The sequence below is a fragment of the Lithobates pipiens genome, unplaced genomic scaffold (assembly GCF_037356315.1).
Source record: "Lithobates pipiens isolate NorthernLeopardFrog02 unplaced genomic scaffold, aLitPip1_a1.2 Scaffold_18, whole genome shotgun sequence".
Classification (NCBI taxonomy): domain Eukaryota; kingdom Metazoa; phylum Chordata; class Amphibia; order Anura; family Ranidae; genus Lithobates; species Lithobates pipiens.
The window spans coordinates 593345931-593368730 of record NW_027507758.1 but is presented as its reverse complement, the minus strand read 5'-3'; the positions used below and the strand labels follow the sequence as shown (position 1 = coordinate 593368730).

The following is a 22800-nucleotide window of genomic DNA, read 5'->3' as shown; positions in this document are numbered from 1 at the left end:
TTATTTAGACTGGACTATGGCTTCCCAGCATGATAGCTGGCTGCAGTTGTCTAAGCTGAGAGTGTCTGTTGCATTCTTTCACAATGCCCAAAGCCAGCACCAACAACTCCCCCCCAACACACACACAGAAGGAAGAGGCGAGAGGGCTCGATCCACACTTCTTTCCCCCACCCCTACCCCTCTGTGTCTGCCTACAATCTAATCCCTGGCACTGTGCCTCAGAAAAGGAAAGTTGGGGCCAAAATTTGAAGTCCAGCAGCATCAGAGACATCTGGATGAGAGGCGCTGACTGCCAAGGGGTAATTGAGTTCACCATCCATTCCCGTCTGTGACTGAAGTCTCCCCCCTCTCTCTCCTGCCTCTGAGTAAGTACAGTAAGGTAAATCAGGGTTCTCACAAGACCAGATTCTCTCGGTTACTTCAGCCCTTCCAGGCTCTTGCTAAGAAAACCAACCCGTACGTGGTGTTCTTCTGAAGAGTCCTCCCCTGGAATGCTGGAAGTACACTGGGTCTCTCCCGAACTGGAAACGGCACCCAACCACCTCAGAATCCTTCCTTAGTTTCCTTGCCTCAGGCTAGCGAGCTCCGAGACATTAAAATTGGTGCATCTGCACCGCAGGCCATAGCCTTCGTGAACCACGTGTCCTCCGCATCTTAAATACCCTCTCTCAGAAAGCACAGCGAGAGGACCACTCCCACTGGGCGGGCTCCGAGAGAGAGTAACTTAAGCACCTGACCAGACTATAGTTCCATGCCTACCAGAAGAGACAGTGCCCCCTGTTGCCAGGCTGAACATCTCACAGTCCAGTCAGACCCAATTTAGATAATTGTGCCCTAACCAAACTGCAGTTTAGGCAACTTAAGAAAAACGCATAGCGCGTGCTCTTCAGGAGCCGCCGCTATACACTCCCCCTGCTTATTTAGACGATGTCCCCATCATTTGGGAAAGACAGGAAAAAAGAAACCCAGAGTTAACAACTAGTTCTACCAACAAACAAACAAAACCTTAGAGTACCTGAATGTTTGGGAAGGAATGGGGAAAAAGGGAAGGAAACAATATAAACATAGTTTAAGCATAAAATTACTATACATTAAGGTTACCACCCAAGCCTGTTTATCTAACCCATCCATTCTCTGGCAGTTTGATAGATGCTCCTTGGTGAATCCTGAAAAAGAAGAAAACATACAGACAATACATTATACACCGACCATTAGAAGGCAGAATTTCATCCAATCTCAATGGATTCCTCTCCTCTAAACTCTAAAACTTTTAAAACTTCTTTTTTTTTTCTTGTAGAGCAGTGCTAATTGTGCCGACTCATGGCACCTAGTGGTATGCGTTGCTGAAGTGCAGTCTCTTACTTAAAACAGGTTAAGTGTTCTTGACACGGTGGATGTTCCATTCTCTGTGTAACTGGTTCTGTCTAACTACCCCATAGTTCAGCAGCTTCAAGAAAAATTGCAGAGGCAAAGACCAAGAAAAACCCTCCTTGCAAATTTCAAAGTCTTGACTCAGGAGCAGTTCACCAGTAGAAACGGGGATCAGGCAAAGTCAAATCTTTCCCCTGTGCATCCACAGTAGTAACAAAGTACACAGCACTGTCTTTATCCGGTCTGCAGATCACAACTTTGTCCTAATAAATGTGCCGACCATAGCTCCAATGCCGTAGACATCCAACAAACCGTTCCTACAGCTGCGGTGAAAAAGCCTTTTTCCGAAGAGGCTTCGGTACTTTTAAATAGCTCCAAACATCGTCCTCGTACCATGCCTCGCGGTTATTTTTAATAACGGTCATAATGTCCCTTGGAACATAGGGGAATTCCAACCCCATACTCTGTTGCCACCCGCTTATTCCAAAAGTCTCGGAGACCAGAATTTGCCTCGTCATAATTGGGCAATTTTTTTTGTTTTTTAGAATGGCTTAACAACTACAAGCTGTTAAAAGAAAGTTCAAAAAGTACTCACAGCAGTTTGTGTTCTAAGTGCCAGTCATCTCCTTCTTCAGAGCCAGAACTGTTCCCTGAGCTCTGTGACGACTCCCCTGTGGGCCGGCAGTTCCCGGTAGCAATACCCGCAGCTTTCCTGTGCTTGTCCACGGGTATCTTTTTCCAAATGTTCGGCCTGGAGCGGCGTAGGGGCAATCTGCTCTTACGGCCACAAGAAGCGCTAAGTTGTTTCCCTTCTTTATAGCCGAACTCCTCAGTGGCAACACTCAGGGCGGAGGTCGTGTCCACTACCTCCAGGGTAGTCTCCGGGACTTCAGAGGGAGCAACATCCTTTCTTGCAATGCGAGCTCCGACGGATGATGCTGGGGCATACACGATCGGCTCCTCAGTCGCTATACCGTGACCTAATCCATGTGGTAGTCCCGAGGCAATTCAGTGAGCTGCTCTACTTTAAAGGTGTACTCTCCACACCTCTTGCATCTGGCAAACGGTCGAGGGCAGTTCATAACACAACCCTCTTTCCTTGCTTTACCACATGTACAGTTCTTTTGCTGGGTAACGGCAAATCCCGGACTACGTGCCCCCACATGTAGCCCCCGAAGGAGCTGCTGGTTACTTTTGGGCTTACCGTTACCTTCTGTTCTCCTTTTAGCACGTCTAGGGGATGTCCTGTGGTAGATGGCTCAGTAACTTGAGACTGACAATAGACCCACTTGAATGGATTTTATTTGCAAAACTCAGACAATTGAACAGTCTTTCAACTTGGGATAAAAGGGTTGGATCGTTGAAGAACTTGCTTACTTTGACTGCATCCAGAGAATAGCCATTCGCAAATGGATGATCACTCAGGTTGGACAGTCCTTCTCTCACAAGGCCTAGCAGCCAACTTGGTGCTTACTCAGGAACAAGTCTCTGCCACAGACGTTGTTGTAGAACCTGTAGGAAAACTAAGCTTGAGAACACTTGTGGGATACCTGGATCTCTCAGCCTACTTGGCGATATCCACAAAACCGGATTCTCTCAGTTACTTCAGCCCTTCCAGGCTCTTGCTAAGAAAACCAACCCATACGTGGTGTTCTTCTGAAGAGTCCTCCCCTGGAATGCTGGATGTACACTGGGTCTCTCCCGAACTGGAGACGGCACCCAACCACCTCAGAATGCTTCCTTAGTTTCCTTGCCTCAGGCTAGCCAGCCTGAGACATTAAAGTCGGGTGGATCCGCACCCCAGGCCATAGCCTTCCTGGGGGCTGGTCAGGAGGACCAAGACCATGAAGTCAGCACATCATTCTGGACCGGAACCCCGAACCCCATGTCCTCCGCATCTTAAATTCCCTCTCCCAGAAAGCACAGCGAAAGCGCCACTCCCACTGGGCAGGCTCCCAGAGAGAGTAACTTAAGCACCTGACCAGACTATAGGCCCATGACTGCCAGAAGAGACAGTGCCCCTTGTGGCCAGGCTAAACGTCTCACAGTCCAGTCAGACCGATGCCGAGGCCCAATTTAGATAATTGTACCCAAACCAAACTGAAGTTTAGGGAACTTTAACTTTAGAAAAACGCATAGCGCATGCTCTTCAGGAGCCGCCGCTACATACATACATACATACATACATATATATATATATATATATATATATATATATATATATATATATATATATATATATTGTGAAGGACTAGCGTCAAATGTAGAGCTTTAAGGACACTGCCACTCGCTAGTTCTTCTTTTAATAAAAATGGGCAAACAAAGCCCTTAAAAAGAAAGTTCAACAAACAGGTTTTCCTTGTAGGGGTTTTCAGCATTCCTTTTTCCATAAATAAAATGACCTAGTAGGATCTCACTTGCCGCACTGCTGCTCTGGCCTTACACTCCTAGCCCTTGTCTGTCTTGTACAGACTGTTTCACCAACCACCTTGGTGCATATAAGCTAGCAACCTCTTGCTGCACTGGCTCCCCCGTGGAGCCCTCCTGACTCCTGGTACTCAGACTTCCTATCTGCCGGGGTGAAGCCCAGAACCATGGTCAGGTTACTACTAAAAACCCAGCACACACCTGACCAATCATCATGCTGGCTGTTCTCAAAATCAAGACCCAGGACTAGGGATTCCATCCCACCCGGATCTCTCAGAAATTCCTGAGCTCCAGGTCCCAAAGTTAACTTTGCAAAACACTGAGGAAACTGAAAGGCCAGTTTCATCTTCATGTTACCAGCTCCCTAGAGCCCCTCAAGTCGTCCGGTTGAGAATTCTGATTCACAACCTCCTTCTAGACCCTGGCAGGGCAACGCTCTGCCACAATATATATATATATATATATATATATATATATATATATATATATATATATATATAAACACACACACACACATATTATATATAATGTGAATTCTGTCCCAGATCCCCAGTGAAGTGCTGAGATCGCAGCTTCAAACTGTGCGTTCCTGTGTCAGTCAAATAAGGATTCTCAGTGTGCGGAGATCATCGGTGGGAGAACATTTTCAAACTAGTTCTCCCCGATTATCTCTGGTTCATTAACTGTTTATGGACTGTGATCAATGGCGATCCTCGGGATCACTGCCGTTCACTGCTTCATAAACGGACACCTATGTGTGGGGGAAAACTATCACTGCACATAACCCTGAACACTTCATCCCCACTGTGAAACATGGTGGTGGCATCATCATGTTGTGGGGATGCTTTTCTTCAGCAGGGACAGGGAAGCTGGTCAGAGTTAATGGGAGGATAGATGGAGCCGAATACATGGCAATCTTATAAGTAAACCGGTTGGAGTCTGCAAAAGACTTGAGACTGGGGTAGAGGTTCACCTTCCAGCAGGACAATGACCCTAAACATACATCCAGAACTACAATGGAATGGTTTAGAGCAAAGTATATTCATGTGTTCATGACCCAGTCAAAGTCCAGACCTAAATCCAATTGAGAATCTGTGGCAAGACTTGAAAATTGCCGTTCACAGATCCTTTTCATCCAATCTGACAGAGCTTGAGCTATTTTGCGAAGAAGAATGGGCAAAAATGTCACTCTCTAGATGTGCAAAGCTGGTAGAGACATTCCCAAAAAAACTTGAAGCTGTAATTGCACCCAAAGGAAGTTCTACAGGGGGGCTGAATACAAATGTGCACCACACTTTTGACATATTTATTTGTAAAAACTTTTGAAAACCATTTATCATTTTCCTTCTATGTCACAATTATGTGCTAGTTGGTGTTGGTCATTATATTAAGGGGTATGAACACTTTTTCAAGGCGCTGTAAGTATGCCCAATCTTCACACTGGCATAATCTTTAACAACTTCACCCCCTGGAAGAATTTACTCCCTTCCTGACCAGAGCACTTTTTACGATTCGGCACTGCGTCGCTTTAACTGACAATTGCATGGTCGTGTGATGTTGTACCCATACAAAATTGACGTCCTTTTTTCCCCACAAATAGAGCTTTTGGTGGTATTTGGTCACCTCTGAGGTTTTTATTTTTTGCGCTTTAAACAAAAAAAAAGTGTAAATTTTGAAAAAAAATGCATTATTTTTTACTTTTTGCTATAATAAATATCCCCCAAAAATATATAAAAAACTTTTTTTCCTCAGTTTAGGCCGATACGTATTCAACATATTTTTGGTAAAAAAAAAAAATAGCAATAAGCGTTTATTGATTGGTTTGCGCAAAAGTTATAGTGTCTACAAAATAGGGGATAGATTTATGGCACTTTTATATATATATTTTTTTTACTAGTAATGGCGGTGATCAGCGGGTTTTTTATCATGACTGCGACATTATGGCGGACACATCGGACAATTTTGACACATTTTTGGGACCATTGGCATTAATACAGTGATCAATGCTATAAAATTACATTGATTACTGTAAAAATGTCAATGGCAGTGAAGGGGTTAATCGCTAGGGGGCGGGGAGGGGTTAAGCGTGTCCTGGGGCATGTTTCTAACTGTCTGGGGGATGGGCTAGCAGTGACACAACACTGATCGCTGCTCCCGATGGCAGGGAGCAGGCGATTGGTGTCCTGTCACTAGGCCAAACGGGGAGAGGCTGTGTTTACATCGGCATCTCCCCATTCTTCAGCTCCGTGACATGATCACGGGTATCCCCGCAGACAGAGTCCGTGGGTCCTGCAGGCACAGTGACGGAGCTCGCAGCAGGTGCACGCGTGCGCATGGCATGAAATTCAAAGTAAGGTACGGGTACATTACTTTGCCCAGGCGTGCCATTCGTATAAATACCGGAGCCGGTCGGCATGTGGTTAAAAATGATGATGGGGTATCTTTAAAAACTGTTCATTTACATATACAGCATTTATTGTAAAATAATTTTCCCTTTAGATTAACAGGTATCTAAGGAAAGTGCATATTATAACCAAAGGAGGAGAGGAGATAAAGTTCAATGAAGGAAAATTTTCACCCAGGTTTGACCTAATAAACATTGTCTTTGCACCTAATAAATCATTCTCATTGGTTAAAGTTGGATATTTCCACAATGATGCAGAAGAATTTAAATTTAAAATGAATAAGAAAATGATCCAGTGGCATCCCAGGTTCTCCAAGGTATCTAGACCAGTGCTTTTCAACCTTTTTCAGTCAAAGCACCCTTTAGGATTGTGCACAATCCCGAGGCATGCCAATCTGATGGCTCGTTCACACCAGAAGGTTTGTTCGAGCACTCACTTTTTTGCATGTTCATGCACGTCACATTTTTTAATGAGTGCAAACGTACACGTATTTGCTATGCGTGAGGATATTAAAAAATATTGGCGCCCATGTGCAACTGCAAAAGGCAGCACATTTTTGTGTGGTACAGGAAAACGTGCGATTTCGCATGTTACCCCACTGTACCTGGTGTGAATAGGCCTTCAAATGTGATCCGTGTGGCCGCAGTTCAGTGATCTTAGACTGTAACTCTTATTCTTCCAAGTTCCGCCTTCTAGGACAAATCCCCCCAGCACACTACCCCCCCCCCCTCCAAATTCCTTCTCCTAGCACAAACCCCACTCTAACCTTCTCCCAGCACACCCCCCCAATCCCCCCCCCTCCTGGCACAACCCCCCAAATCCCCCCTCCTAGCACAAACCCCCCAAATACCCCCCTCTTATCGCAACCTCTCCCCCAAATACCTGCTCTTAGCACAAACCCCCACCCCAAATCCCCCCTCTTAGCACAACCCCCCAAAGCCTTCTCATAGCACAAATGTGGCTTGTGCCCTCTTCCTCCCTCTCCTCCTCTTCCTCCCTCCACCCTCACCTGCAATTTCTGCTGTCTGTACAGGAGCAGTGCGGGGAGGAGATAGGGACAGTAGTGAAATCCTGCACATTAGGATAAGAGTGCTACTTTGTGTTAACTCCCATGTTTTGCGACTTTGCAAGGAGAGAGAGTACAGCCCACCCGGCTCTTTCCTCCTCCTCCCTGCAGATACAGTATGTCAGCCTTTCTCAAACTTTTCAACACAGAGGAACCCTTGAAATAGTTCTCCGATCTCAGGGAACCCCTGTTAAAAATTAGAAATCTACAACTCGTGATACATTAGTGTGATGGTCAGTGGGAAGAATAGTCCTTACACTTGTGGTCCTTGGGAAGAATTACCTCCTTACAGATAGTTATTTTATGCAATGTTGCCTCAATAAGTCAGTATCATGGATAGGGTTAGGTACCATCATCCTATAATTGTATAGTGAACAGATACAGATAGTTAAAAAGATCAATGGTGTCAGTGGGAACTTATCTGAGAGGCAGAAATTTCCCAATGCTGAAGGAACCCCTAGCAACCACTGGAGGAACCCTAGGGTTCCACGGAACCCTGGTTGAGAATCAATGCAGTATGTGAATAGCTATGTGAACTATTGCCGCCTGACATGTCCTTAACAACCAATGATGTCATCAGTTGGTAGGATGTGGGTGGATGACCAGCACAGCTTTCTACTTTGTCAGCAATGGTTCACATAGCTGTTCATTTAGTATACATAGCCACAGGGAGGGGGAGGAGGAGAGAGCTGTGAAGGCTTTGCTCTCACTCTCCTTGCAGAGTCACAGTGCACGGGAGTTAACACAAAGTGGTCAAGGCACCCATGAGGACTCTTTGCGGCACCCTGGTTGAAAAATTCTGATCTAGAACATGAATCACACTGAAAACGTTTATAATGATAGGATACAAAAAGCAACAACATAAAATGAACCAGATAGTAAACATGATAAATATGCCACATACAGTAGGGTAGGAGGCTAAGAGGCTCACCGTGGCATATATACAGGATATATATTTTCATTAACTAAGTTGATCATTTATTTCCTTTTCTCATTATGAAGAATGCACCAGGAGGAACAGAAAATGAAATCTCTTTTGTTGCAATAGAAGTGCTAGATAGATTAAAGGTGGATAACAGAAAAAAAGAAACAAAAAAAAGCACTTTAAGAATAGCAGGATACCATCAGAAGTGATAACTCACTGGGACTCTGCTCACTCTATGTCAGAAACCATGAATCAGACTAAGATAGAAGTACAGTCAAATCATACTTGTTTAATAATAATAAAAAAAGTAAACAGAGTAATCGTAGTCAAAACATAGCTAGAGTCCAGGAACCAAAATGGATATTCAGACAATCCAAAATGTCAGGGAGCCAGAGAACAGCATAGTAGAAAAGCAAACAGGATCTGGAGCCAGAAGGAATGTAAGCCAGGCAAGTTTTTAACAGGAACACAGGAGAGCGTTTCTAGAGATGTGACCAAGGTGAAGCAGAAATCATCTGGACTGGACGGCTTAAGTAGGAAGGACTGATGAGCAGGATATCATCAACAGGGGAGTCACTGTGGAGAGATAGGAGCTTAGCAATTAGCTGACAGTTGAGCAGCCAGCTCAGAGAAGGAAGGGCTGAGCCCAGCCCTGATAATAACCCCTCAATGACCCTTGCCCCTCCGAGGACCACCAGGCTTGAGGGGAAAAATGTCTATGGAAATCAGGGAGGGGAACAGGGGCATGCACGTCTGAGGATGAGATCCAAGAGCATTCCTCCGGACCTTACTTTTTCCAATGCACCAGGTACTGTATGTGCCCACGGAACCTACGGGAGACAACAATGGTATGTACTTCATACTCTTCATGGTTCTCAACCTGTACAGGGTGCGGACAAGGCAACGAGGTGGTAAAGCGGTTGCAGACCAAAGGTTTTAATAAGGAGACATGAAATACATTTGAGATATGCATATTAGAAGGAAGGTCTAATGTGTAAGCCATTGAGTTAATCCTGTGAAGAATACCGAAAAAAGGCCCAATAAACCAAGGTTCGAACTTCAGAGAGGGAACACGAAGTCGGAGGTTGCGAGATGACTGCTAGACCCTGTCCCAAACCTGGTAGGAAGGCACAGGCAGGCGTCTGCGGTCAGCATGGAGTCTGTACCTATCATTAGCATGTTACAAAGCCTCCTGGACTTGTGCCCAAGTGAAACAAAGATCACGGAGATGCTCCTATAACGCAGGAATACTCTGCTGATCAAATGAGTCAGGCAACATGGAAGGTTGGAAACCATAGTTCACGATAAACAGGGATAATCGGGAAGCAGAATTCAAGGCACTATTGTGAGTGAACTCTGCCCACGGTAAGAGGTCTGACCAGTTGTTATGATGGTCAGAAATATAGCAACGTAGGAATTGCTCCAAGGACTGATTGGCTCGTTCTGTGACCCCATTAGACTGCAGGAGATACGCAGAGGAGAAAGCAAGCTGAATTCCCAACTGTGCACAAAAGGCTCACCAGAACCAAGAACAAACTGACTACCCCTGTCCGAGACAATCACTTTGGATAGCAAAAAAGGAAGCCAGTTCCTTAGAAGTGGGCAACTTCTTAAGTGGAATACAATGACACATTTTCGAGAACTGCCATAGGGATAACTGTGTTGTCCTGGGAGTTGGGTAACTCCCCAATGAAATCCATAGATGGGTGGGTCCAGGGCCTCTCTCCATTGGGTATGGGTTGTAGGAGGCCCACTGGAAAGGGTTATGGAGTCTCACTCTCAGCATATACGGAACAGGCAGCTATGAAGGTGGTTACATCAGCCTGTAGACTAGGCCACCAGGATTGTTGGGAAATGGCCCAAAAGAGTTGATTCTTCCCAGGGTGGCTAGCAGCCTTGGTAGAATGGTAAGTCTGGAGCATGACAGTACAGAGACTTTCTGGGACAAAGCAGCGGTCACCAGCTTTCTCATGAGGACCTGAAGCATGGACCTGAGCAGCAAGAATTTTGTCACCCAAAGGAGAAGTGAGACTTGTGCAAACTGTAGCCAGAATATAATCAGGAGGAACCACAGGAACCGGAACTGACTCCATCTGGAAGTGGAGGAAAATTGTCATGACAAAGCGTCAGCCCTTACATTGTTATGACTGGGTAATAATGAGACAATCCAATTGAAATTAGACCTTCTGGGAGAGAGGCAGCTCTCTGTCACCAATCTTGTAATTGCACTCCGCAGGTGACAATTTCTTGAAAAAGTAGCCACAAGGATGCAAAGCAATCTCAGAGGTAGGATATTGAGACAGAAGGGCACCAACTCCAGTCTCAAAAGCATCTTCTGAATTCATTGCCTTCGCCTACTGTCAGAAACATGAATCAGACTGAGACAGAAGTACAGTCAAATCACACTTGTTTAATAATAATAAAAAAAAGGTAAACAGAGTAAAAGTAGTCAAAACATAGCCGGAGTTCAGGAACCGAAACGGATAGTCAGACAAGCCAAAACCTCAGGGAGCCAGAGAACAGAGTAGTAGAACAGCAAGCAGGATCTGGAGCCAGAAAGAATGTCAGACAAGCAAGTCTTTAACAGGAACACAGGAGAGCGTCTCTAGAGATGTGACCAAGGTGAAGGCAGAGATCATCTGGACTGGACGGCTTAAGTAGGCAGGACTGACTAGCAGGATATCATCAACATGTGAGTCACTGTGGAGGGATAGGAGCTGGCAATTATCTGGCAGCTAAGCGGCCAGCTCAGAGAAGAAAGGGCTGAGCCCAGCCCTGACACTCTACTAGTGACTCTGACTCCTCTTTTCTCTGTTTTCCATCCTCTCTCGCCCTTTTTTCATCTCTCACATCCAACCATCTGCAAAAAGTCCAGTACTAATCCCATCATCTATCATTATGAATCACAATGAACACTGATTCAGTTGGCTCAAAAATTATGATCCATGCCAATGATTTTCTCCCAATGTACTATCATTGCAGCTTACAGCTCTCTGTCTAGCTGCTGAATACAGTGGGGCCATGTCCATTTTGGTCAATGACCTCAGCCAGTATAACCAGTCATTTATTTTACAGTCAGCAATCAGCCAGGGAATCCCTACTTGACAATTGAATGGGGATGTGTTATATGTTGTTAGAACACAGACGCCCACCAGTATCCTAGCAACTACTGAGAGCTCTGAGTAAGAAACTGTCACATTTAGAAAAGGGTATTAATACCACCACTAAATCAATGACTACAACACATCCAGAGGTTCAATTTGGCAAGACCCCGTGCCTAGTCAAGTGCACAGTACTGTGCAAAAGTTTTAAGCAGGTGTGAAGAAATGCTGTAAAGTAAGAAGGCTTTTGAAATATTATTTATTTTTATGAATTTATTTTTAACAATTTACAAAATCCAAAGTGAGCGAACAGAAGAAAAATCGAAACCAAATCAATATTTGGTGCGACTATCCTTCAACTTCAAACCAGCAACAATTCACTTTCACAACCACTTGCACACTTTGTACACGTGCACAAAGTCAGGGATTTCGTAGGATTACAATCAGGGGTATAATTAACCAATTATATCAAGCAGTTTCTAATGATCATCAATTTTGTATGTAGGAAACAGAAAGAACCGCGTAGGAGGCTTAAAACTGGTTAAGGAACAGCCACACTCTGCTACTAAGGAAAGGTTGTAGAGGACAGTTTCATGTCACAGGTTATACACTTTGGTAAGACTGAGCACAGCAACAACACATAAGGTAGTTATATTGTGTCACCAAGGTCTTTTTCATGCAATATTTTCAAAGTAGAGGTTTCAAGATATGCTGTTCAAGCTCTTTTGAAGACACACAAAGAAACTGGCGATGTTGAGGATCGTAAATGTAGTGGTTGGCCAAAGAAACGTAATACAGCAGATGAAAGAATGAAAGACGCATCACGATTACAACCCTTCAACATCGGAAAATGTTCAGCAGTGCCTAGAGGCGATTCAGTTCGTATTGTGCGCTATACAAGTATTTCATTCATTCATTCATTCATCAGCACAGAACTAGCAGAAACCAGTGGGACCCAGATACACCCACCTGCTGTCTCCGGAGGAGTCTAGAAAGAAGTGGTGTTCATGGAAGAATTATGGAAAAAAAGCCATACCTCTGACATGGAAACAAGGCTAAGCAACTCAACTATGCATAAAAAACATAGGACCTGGTGCAGAAAAATGGCAGCAGGTCCTCTGCTGATAAGTCAAAATATTTGGCTGTAGCGGCAGGGAGTTTTTTCACAGAAGGGCTGGAGTGAGGTACAATAACGAGTGTCTGCAGGCAACAATGAAGCATTGTGGAGGTTCCCTCCAAATTTGGGGCTGCATTTTTACAAGCTCAGGACTAATGGTGTCCTCAATGTTGAGAAATTACACAAATAGAGGCAGTTACTAACCAATCATGCCATACCATCAGGGAGGCATGTGATTGGCCCCAAATTTATTATGCAGCAGGAGAATGACCCCAAACATAAAACTATTGTCATGAAGAGGAACTATCTTCAGCGTAAGGAAGAACATGGAGTCCTGGAGGTAATAGTCTCAACATCATGGAGTCTGGGATCACATGAAGAGACAGAAAGATTTGAGGCACCGTATATCCACAGAAGATCTATGCTTATTTGTATAATATGTTTGGAACAACCTACATGCCGAGTTCCTTCAAAAACTGAGTGCCTAGAAGAACTGATGCTGATTTGAAGGCAAAGGGTGGTCACACCAAATTTTGGATTTTATTTGATTTGATTTGAATTTCTCTTCTGTTGATTTACTTTCCATTTTGTTAATTGATAAAAATAAACTATTAACATTTCTAGTTCTGAAAGCATTCTTCATTAAAAGCATTTTTTCACATCTGTCTAAAACTTTTGCACAGGAGTGTATGTTTGTTTTTTATGCAAGCACAGAAGTAGATTTTTTTTTTTGAGTGCTTTGCGCACTAAAAAGGGGTTATTTCACAATTAAATTGGTTGTAAAGGCTAAAGATTTTTTACACATTTTTTGCGCATATGGGGCATTTTTTATGCATTCGGGGCTGCTCTGTGTAAAATCATTGCACAGAGCAGGTAAGTATGACATGTTTGTTAATAAAAAAAACTGAACCTTTCAGATCACTTTAAAGAAGCACCAAATAACCAAACCAACCTTGCATTGTCACCATTTTTACAAGATGGCAACATGATAAAGTAAAATATTAATTTGTAAAGTTGAATTTCCCTTTAGACTCCACATTTTCGGTGCTCTGAGAGCTGTCTTCCTGGATACCAAAAACATTTGCAGGAAGGAAGACCACCCTGCTGCCATTACTGTGTGCCCTGTCCGGAGAACGAGATCACCGATAAATATGGTTGGTGTACCATATTCTTCATTCACATTTTCTCTAGCTATAGGCACTTCTATAATGAAAGAATGCATATGATTACAACACTTACTTCTATGGGCTCTTCAGCTTCATCTTTTAAGAGATATTTTAGGTGGAAGTAGATAATATGGCTACAATCACATTAAGTTAGGTGGAAGTAGATATTTTTCATAAGAATGTTGTCAGGAAAAAAGGGACAATTGCAGGTATGATGAGCCATGAACCCTTTATAGGAAGCGATGATGCTGACTATCTGTGTCAGTAAAAAGTTTGATCACGAAATCTTGGGCAATTTCACCCTTTTTTTCTCTCTTATATGTGTGTTCTTAACCCTTTCATGACTAAGCCTATTTTTGGAATTTGGTGTTTACAAGTTAAAATCCATATTTTTTGCTAGAAAATTACTTGGAACCCCCAAACATTATATATTTTTTTTAGCAGAGGCTCTAGAGAATAAAACGGCGATTGTTGCAATATTTTATGTCACACGGTATTTGCGCAGTGGTGTTTTAAACGCAACTTTTTGGGAAAAGGGACACTTTCATGAATAAAAAAAAAAAAAAAACAGTAAAATTAGACAATTTTTTTGCGTAATGTGAAAGATAATGTTACGCCGAGTAAATAGATACCAAACATGTCACACTTTATAATTGCGCGCACTTGTAGATTGACGACAAAGTACGGTACCTAAAAATCTCAATAGGCGAAGCTTTAAAAAAAAATTACGGTTACCAGGTTAGCGTTACAGAGGGGGTCTACTGCTAGAATTATTGCTCTCGCTCTGACGATCGCGGCGATACCTTACATGTGTGATTTGAACACCGTTTACATACGCGGGCGCGACTTCCGTATGCGTTTTCTTTGCTTCGCGAGCTCGCGGGGACGGTGGGCGCTTTGAAATTTTTTTTTAAATTTTTTTATTTATTTTATTTATTTTAAAACGACTAAATTGTTTAAAAAAAATAATAAAATTTTGATCACTTTTATTGCTGTCACAAGGAATGTAAACATCCCTTGTGACAGTAATAGGTGGTGACAGGTCCTCTTTATGGAGGGATCGGGGGTCTAAAAGACCCCCCACCCCTCCTTTACACTTCAATGTATTCAGATCGCCGAAAACGGCGATTCTGAATACCGGATATTTTTTTAAAACCGGCGCCATTGGCAGCCGAGTAAACGGGAAGTGACGTCATGACGTCGCTTCCGTGTTTACGATGAGGAGACTGGAACGAAGCCGATTACGGCTTCGTTCCAGTTCCTCCGCAGCAGCCAGAGGCGTCGGACCACTGATCGGTGCTCCCGATCGAGCGGGAGCACCGGTAACAGCGGCGAGAGGCGGTGGGAGGGGGGGACGTCCCCTCCCGCTCCTCCGGCATAACAGCCCAGCGGCTTTTAGCCGCATCGGTTGTTATGGCTGGAAAGCCAATCGCCCGCTGAACAAAACGGCACCGGGATGATGCCTGCAGGTGCGGGCATCATCCCGGTATACCCCCCGGAAGCCGAGTACGCAGATCTGCGTACGCTCGGCGGGAAGGGGTTATATTCGGGGGATTTTTAATCTTTAATCTAATTTCATCTTTATCTCATTTTGGTTTGTAATGGATTTGAGGACAGCAGTATTTTTTTGCTGATCTCCCATCCATAGCAAATCACTTTTTTTTCTTTTGAAAAAACTAGTGTAGTTTTGTTTTTGGAGGTAGATTTTGGGAGTTTTCATTTAATTTGGGGGATTAGTGTTTTTTTTTTCTTTATTTTTTTTAAGTGCTTTTTACACAGATGTTTTATCTGAGGGCTGCTGCTTTCTTTTGCCCTGTGTTTAGTATATTGGTTATGTTCTTGCCAATTAAAGCTATCTTGTTACCTTCCAATTTCTTATCAAACTCCTAGATACATGTGTGTAAAAGATGGTCAAAGGAAGGAAAGTGTCAATCAGCAAGGATAAGCCCAAATACAGAGACACATGACATAGGCATGTGCTTTTCTGCAAGATTTAAGAGTGTCAGCCCTCAAATGATACAGCTGAATAAAAATTGACCAGTGGCAGGATAGATTGCACTAGCAAGAACAGGGACAGCGTCAGAGAACTGCTGGTTAAATCTGCCAATCAAAGCAGCCCAGGCAATGCTTAATGAAAGGATATATGTCGCTACTAAAACTACCAAAAAAAAAATCATGATTTTAATAAAATAGAGAATTGGAATGCTGCCAAGATACTGTAATTGAAAAAAAAAAAATTCATAACCAAAAGTGTGCTGCCGATGTTTACTATTCGGCCTCTTTCACACTGGGTCGGTGCAAGATTCAGCAGTAAAGTGGCGCTATTTTTACCGTCGTATTTGCGGCGGTATGCGGCCGCTAGCGGTGTGGTTTTCACATGGTCGGGGTGGAGATCACAAGGCCGTTCAGTCTCTCCTGCAGTAGCCATAAAAACCGGCCGAGAGTTACATGACCAGCCTGAAGACAGCGCTAAAACAGTATTTACAGCGCTTGTTTTGCTAAAAGAAAATTACAGTGTGCTCTGCCAGGATATGAAAGTATCTGGCAGGGAGCAAAAAAGATTTTTATTTTTACTAGAAGTGGTGGGGGGCGGGGGGCGGAGACACAGACACAAGCTGACATGCAGGAAGGAGGGGGGTGAGGGGGAGACAGGAGAGCAGAGGGGACAGCAGCACATGACGGAGGCATGCATTTAGACCACAGTGATCAGGGCAGCGCTGCCCTGATTTTCATGGTCTATTTAGAGAGGGGATACAGGAAGTGCCAGATTCAGGGTTTTTATTTTATAGTTTAGAGGCGGGTACTGTGCTCTGTAATCTCCTTTAAGGCGCCAGAAAATCTACTTTTTTTTTGGGTTAACAAACGTTTTAATTCTTCTCTACTGGAGACTACTAAGCCCTTGTACACATGGTCGGAGAATCTGTCGGAATGAGTCTTATCAGACCGTGTCGTCAGATAATCCGACTGTGTGTGGTATGCATCGGACTGATTCCGTCCGAATCTCCGTCCGAACCAATTTTCCAACATGTTGGAAAGATTTCCCGACCAACTGGACCGGACGGACCTAATCCGATCATGTGTAGAGCATTTTCATCGGGCCAAGTGCCATGCATGCTCAGATCAAATTCCTACATCAAAGCTATTGGCTACTAGCCTGAATGTAGTCCCATCGTAACAAAATTACGTCATCACGTTCTGAAAGATCGGATTTTTCGCCAACTTGGCCCGACCGTGTGTATGCAACAGTTTCGGACACAATCCGTCGGACTAAATCCGACGGGCAAAATCCGACGGATTTGGTTGGCAAAATCTCTGACCGTGTGCACGTGGGCTAAAGCCCCGTACACACGAGAGGACTTATGTCCGACAGACTTCCGAAGGAGTCCTGCCGGAGTTCTGCTGGAGTTCCGACAGAGTTCTGACGGACTTTTCGACTGAGCGGACTTGGCCACACACAATCACACCAAACTCCGACGGATTCGAACGTGATGACGTACGACTGGACTCGAATAAGGAAGTTCATAGCCAGTAGCCAATAGCTGCCCTAGCGTCGGTTTTAGTCCGTCGGAATAGCATACACACGAGCGAATTTTTCGAAGGGACCGGGTCCGGCGGAGTTCCGTCCGAAAAATTTGAAGCATGTTCCATTTTCTAAAGTCCGTCAGACTTTTGCGAATCAAAAGTCCGTTGCAGCCCACACACGATCGAATAGTCTGACGGAATCATTCCGTCGGACTTTTGATGTTGAAAAGTCCGCTCGTGTGTACGCGGCATAACAGTAGCTGGCAGAAGCATTCAATAACCTGAGTTTAGGACTTTTTATGTACCCATCAAAATAAAACATATCATTAGACTGGCTACAGCCTGGCTGCTTCTAGAAGACACAAGGTAAACTAGGGACACTATTGCTTAATGTGTATGTAAATTTTTACTTATTTGTTCCCTTTTGCTCTGTTACATATTCCATTGAAAGTGGTTTGTTAAATCTGTTCAATAAGTTAAAAATTGCCTGTTGGTCTTGTCAGGAATTCAGAGCTATCCTCTAAATTCTGCCTGTGAAGTCTACATAGTTCTTATAACGAACTACATAAAAACGACTCTCTATGGTATGGAGAGGAGACAATGGAGAAGGATTCTGTAGCTTACCAGAGATTTTAAATGCAAAAAGGCACTGTTCAAGGAATCAAGGAAAAAAACGGTGTAGCCCCCCCATGCCAAAATGTAAAAAGAAAATGGCGTAGGGCCTCCCCCCGATCCATACCTGACCCTTATCTAAGCACGCAACCTGGCAGATCAGGAAAGGGGGGGGAGCTCCCAGATCCCACACTCCCCTATGTGAATGGGTATCGGGTACATTGTACCCCTACCCATTCACCAAAAAAAGCAGTAAAAAGTGACAAAAAACAATAGCTGGTTTTGACAATTCCTTTATTGTAAAATAGCTCTGAGTGGTCTTTTACCACGAGCCATGTCTCCCGCCGTCGTCTTCTCCTGGTGCCTTGTCTATCGCCACCGCCTACTTCTCCAGCTGCTGTGTTCTCCCCACTACCGTGTTCTTCCTTACCGCCGTCTTCCTCCGTGTGTTGTCCCCCACTCTCTGGCGTCTCTTACACAGCACACTTCCATATGCAAACTGCTGGGAGTGTCAGTAGAAAGCTAATGATACCCCCAAATCAGTTTGCATATCGCAGAGCAAACTGCAAATTCACACAACACCGATACGATTCGATTCTGCCGTGGACCAAAAAAGGGCCCTGTGCGAGTTTGGTCCGAAAGCAATGCAATTTCAACCATACAATCTGTATGGCTGAGTTTGCCTCACACAGACATCACATGTGATTTGCAGTGCGAGTCAAATCACATCTGATGTCGGACAGCACAGCAGTGTGAACCAGCCCTAAGGCCCTTTTCACACTTGTGCGACTTGTCCTGTGACTCCTGTGTCCATAGACCTCAAGATAACACTGGCATTCCTTCAAATAACTTCAAATTTGCAGCAAAAAGCGCTGCAAAATTGCTGGACTTTCAGGTAGCACAAGTGTGAAAGGGGCCTTATAGACCTCAAGTTGTATGAAACGTCGGTCAAGTTTGAAAGGAACCCAATGAGATTAATTGATAACACCTTTGAATTAGGCCCCATTTACACTTGTGTGACCAATGACTGTGTAATCTTGCAGTATATGGACCTCAAGTTGCACCAAAGTCAAAGTCAAACCAAAGTAGTGCAGGGATGAATTTGACCCACTTGCAGGATGCACAAGAAGGAATAGTTCCTAATTCAAAGGTATTATCCATGAATCTCATTTACACTGCTGCAACCTGAAAGTCACACTATTTTGCTGCTGCAACTTGGCCCCAACTTTTGGGAATGCCTGTGTAATATTGCGCCCTATGTACCTCAAGTCACACCAAAGTAGTATAGGGACTCCTTTGAAGTTGTTGCAACTTGAAGTAGCACAGATATGAATGATTATCATTGAGACTCATGGGGTACAACTTGTCATGCAACTCAGAGGTCCAAATTTGCTGGAAAAGTCGCCCAACTGTGAAACAAGTCATATACATTTTAATAGAAAGGAGCTCTCATTTATATTTGCATAGTCCTTACTGTGTTACATCAGCAGAACAAATGCAGGAAATGATGTGTGCACATGGTCCAGAAGCAAATGTGTGGTGATGCCAAACAAATCAATGAACCCCACCCACACCAAATATAACTACCACATCCACCTACACATTGAGTAAGCATTGATGTCAATAACAATCACACCCAAAGTCCCCAAAAATGAGTACAGAGACTACATTTGTAAATTAAATCGGTGCAATTGCCACTGATTTGACATGTCAAATTGCACCAATGTGAACCAGGGCTGACACATACAACACTGCCTATCCACCAGCTGAATTCATTACCTGCAATTCTCCACAGTTGTTATAAAGATTCCACCTTTATCATTTACTTGCAGGTGTGCTGAAGAGATTTGTTTTTTTGGTGCACAAATACATGTGGGAAGGCTGGCCGTAGGCCAGCCTGTATTTGTGGGAGGAGTCGGAGACTATATAACCCTCCTCCTCTGTCAGGGACAGGGTTGGGGTTTTCTAGGTAGGGCTGTCCAGCTATCCCCCACCGCTCACTTCTCTACAGTCATGCTGGTGGAGAGGGGGGTGCGTTCCCCTGTCCTCCTCCAGTGTGGGGAGAGGGGGGGTGAGCTTGTTTTTGCAGAGCGGCGGTCGGCCGCCTCTCTCCCTCATCCCTGGGTCCACTGGCTTGTGGTGGCCGCCCCGCCTTCGCCCCCCCCCCCTTTTGGTTCGGCCGTGTTCCAGCAGGGAGGGGGGTTGCTTCTCCCGGCATTCGGGTACGGGGGAGGGGGGGAGGACGGGACGGTTCATCCATCCGTCCGTCCTACTTCCTCCCTTTGCCACCCACAGCTCTGGCTGACGTGCCGCCCGCCTCCTTCTCCTGGTGCTCATGCCGGGGGGAGAGGGGCGCCCTTCTGTTATGTTCCGCCTCTCGTTGGGAGGATGTTCACCTGCTCCACGAGGGAGCCACCCGCCAGCTCCGCTCTCCAGGCATCTTTTCACGGGGGAGCCGCACGCCTGGTAAGGGGAGGTGGAGAGAGTCGGCCTCCCCCTCTCCCCTCGTGGGTACGGAGCACCCGCCGTTTCTCCTCGTGGGGGGGGGAGGATGGTCGACTGCGCCGCCTCCCCCTCCCCCACATATGCTCTGTTCCGATGATTCTCCTGGCGGGGGGGGAGGGGGAGGTGGTCGGCCGCCCCCCCCCCCCCATACACTCATATGCTGTACACCCGCCGATTCGGCCGTCCTTCACTCTCCCCTCCCTCAGCTCTCCGGCAGGCAGTCGGCTCGGTGTTCCTGCGGGGGGGGGGGGGGGGTGCCTGCGATTTTCTGTCACAGCGTTCTGCCTGCGATTTTCTGTCACAGCGTTCTGCCTGCGATTTTCTGTCACAGCGTTCTGCCTGCGATTTTCTGTCACAGCGCTCGGCCCAGCATTTCTGTCACAGCGTTCGGCCCAGCATTTCTGTCACAGCGTTCGGCCCAGCATTTCTGTTACAACGTTCTATCCAGCATTTCTGTCACAGCGTTCGGCCCAGCATTTCTGTCACAACGTTCTATCCAGCATTTCTGTCACAACGTTCTGTCCAGCTTTTCTGTCACAGCGTTCTGCCCTGCATTTTCTGCCCAGCATTTTCTGTCACAGCGTTCTGCCCAGCGTTTTCTGTCACAGCGTTCTGCCCAGCGTTTTCTGTCACAGCGTTCTGCCCAGCATTTTCTGTCACAGCGTTCTGCCCAGCATTTTCTGTCACAGCGTTCTGCCCAGCATTTTCTGTCACAGCGTTCTGCCCAGCATTTTCTGTCACAGCGTTCTGCCCAGCATTTTCTGTCACAGCGTTCTGCCCAGCATTTTCTGTCACAGCGTTCTGCCCAGCATTTTTCTGTCACAGCGTTCTGCCCAGCATTTTTCTGTCACAGCGTTCTGCCCAGCATTTTTCTGTCACAGCGTTCTGCCCAGCATTTTCTGTCACAACATTCGGCCCAGTATTTTCTGTCACAACGTTCGGCCCAGCATTTCTGTCATAGCGTTCTATCTAGCTTTCCTGTCATAGCGTTCTGTCCAGCATTTCTGTCACAGCGTTCTGTCCAGGTTTCGGTCATAGCATTCAGTCCAGTTTTTGTCACAGCGTTCTGTTCAGCATTTTCTGTCATAGCGTTCCATCTAGCTTTCCTGTCATAGCGTGCTGTCCAGCATTTCTGTCACAGCGTTCTGTCCAGGTTTCGGTCAGCATTCAGTCCAGTTTTCTGTCACAGCGTTCTGTTCAGCATTTTCTGTCATAGCGTTCTGTCCAGCATTTCTGTCACAGCGTTCGGGCCAGCATTTCTGTCACAGCGTTCGGGCCAGCATTTCTGTCACAGCGTTCGGGCCAGCATTTCTATCACAGCGTGCAGTCCAGCATTTCTGTCACAGCGTTCGGTCCGGCAATTCTGTCACAGCGTTCGGTCCAGCATTTCTGTCATAGCATTCGATCTAGCTTTCCTGTCATAGCGTTCTGTCCAGGTTTTGGTTATAGCATTAGTCCAGTTTTTCTGTCACAGCGTTCTGTTCAGCATTATCTGTCAACGTTCGGCCCAGCATTTTCTGTCATTACGTTCGGCCCAGCATTTTCTGTCATTACGTTCGGCCCAGCATTTTCTGTCATTACGTTCGGCCCAGCATTTTCTGTCATTACGTTCGGCCCAGCATTTTCTGTCATTACGTTCGGCCCAGCATTTTCTGTCATTACGTTCGGCCCAGCATTTTCTGTCATTACGTTCGGCCCAGCATTTTCTGTCATAACGTTCGGCCCAGCATTTTCTGTCATAACGTTCGGCCCAGCATTTTCTGTCATAACGTTCGGCCCAGCAATGCTGTCATAGCGATTGTTCCAGCATTCTCGGTCATAGCATTCTTTCTAGCTTTCCTGTCATAGCGTTCTGTCCAGGTTCGGTCACAGCGTTCGGTCCAGTATTTCCGTCATAGCGTTCGGTCCAGTATTTCCGTCATAGCGCTCTGTCCAGCATGGCGGTCATAGTGGTTTGCCCCTGGGTTCCTGTCATAGCATTCTGCCCGGCATGTCTGTCATAGCGTTCCGCCCCAGGTTATCTGTCAGTGTTCTGCCCCTGGAGTTCTGTCATAGCGTTCTGCCAGCATGTCTGTCATAGCGTTCTGCCCCGGGATTTCAGTCATCGTTCTACCCAGGTTAACTTTTAGCATTTCTGTCATGGCATTGTCGTGACTTTTTTCTGTCAGTATTTCTGTCATAGCGTTTCTGTCATGGTGTTTCAACCTCTGTTTGGCTTCAGAGTTCTCAGAAGGGCGTTGTTCACTTATGACATATTCTGGTTAGGTTTGTCTGCATTGATTGTCATGTCTCATCGTATCTGTGTTCATGTTTGTACCGGGGTCAGTTAGCTAGGGCTCGCACATCGGGATCTGTCACGTCTACAGATCCATACGGGCTGAGGTTTCGTTATTAATGATTGTTGACCACAATCTTCTCGCCTGTATACCATACGTCATACGATGCATGTTCATTCACCACACCTGTACGTCTACCCACCACAGTCTGTGGGTACTCTAGGCCTGAGTTTCTGTTAATTACCTGTCTCTGCGCTGCAGGTTACTCGGGTTAACTCACTATTCACAACTCAAACACGGGGGGGGG

At 45.4% G+C, this 22800-nt stretch overlaps 1 protein-coding gene across 1 annotated transcript in view; it reads left to right on the top strand.

Annotated features, from left to right (window-relative positions):
- LOC143986801 (uncharacterized) overlaps nt 1-22800 on the top strand; it is a 113726-nt gene that overhangs the window by 59435 nt on the left and 31491 nt on the right. Inside the window, exon 5 of the mRNA XM_077485207.1 lies at nt 6298-6519. Coding sequence (XP_077341333.1) covers nt 6298-6519 — 222 coding nt within the window. The remainder of the gene's footprint in view (nt 1-6297; nt 6520-22800) is intronic.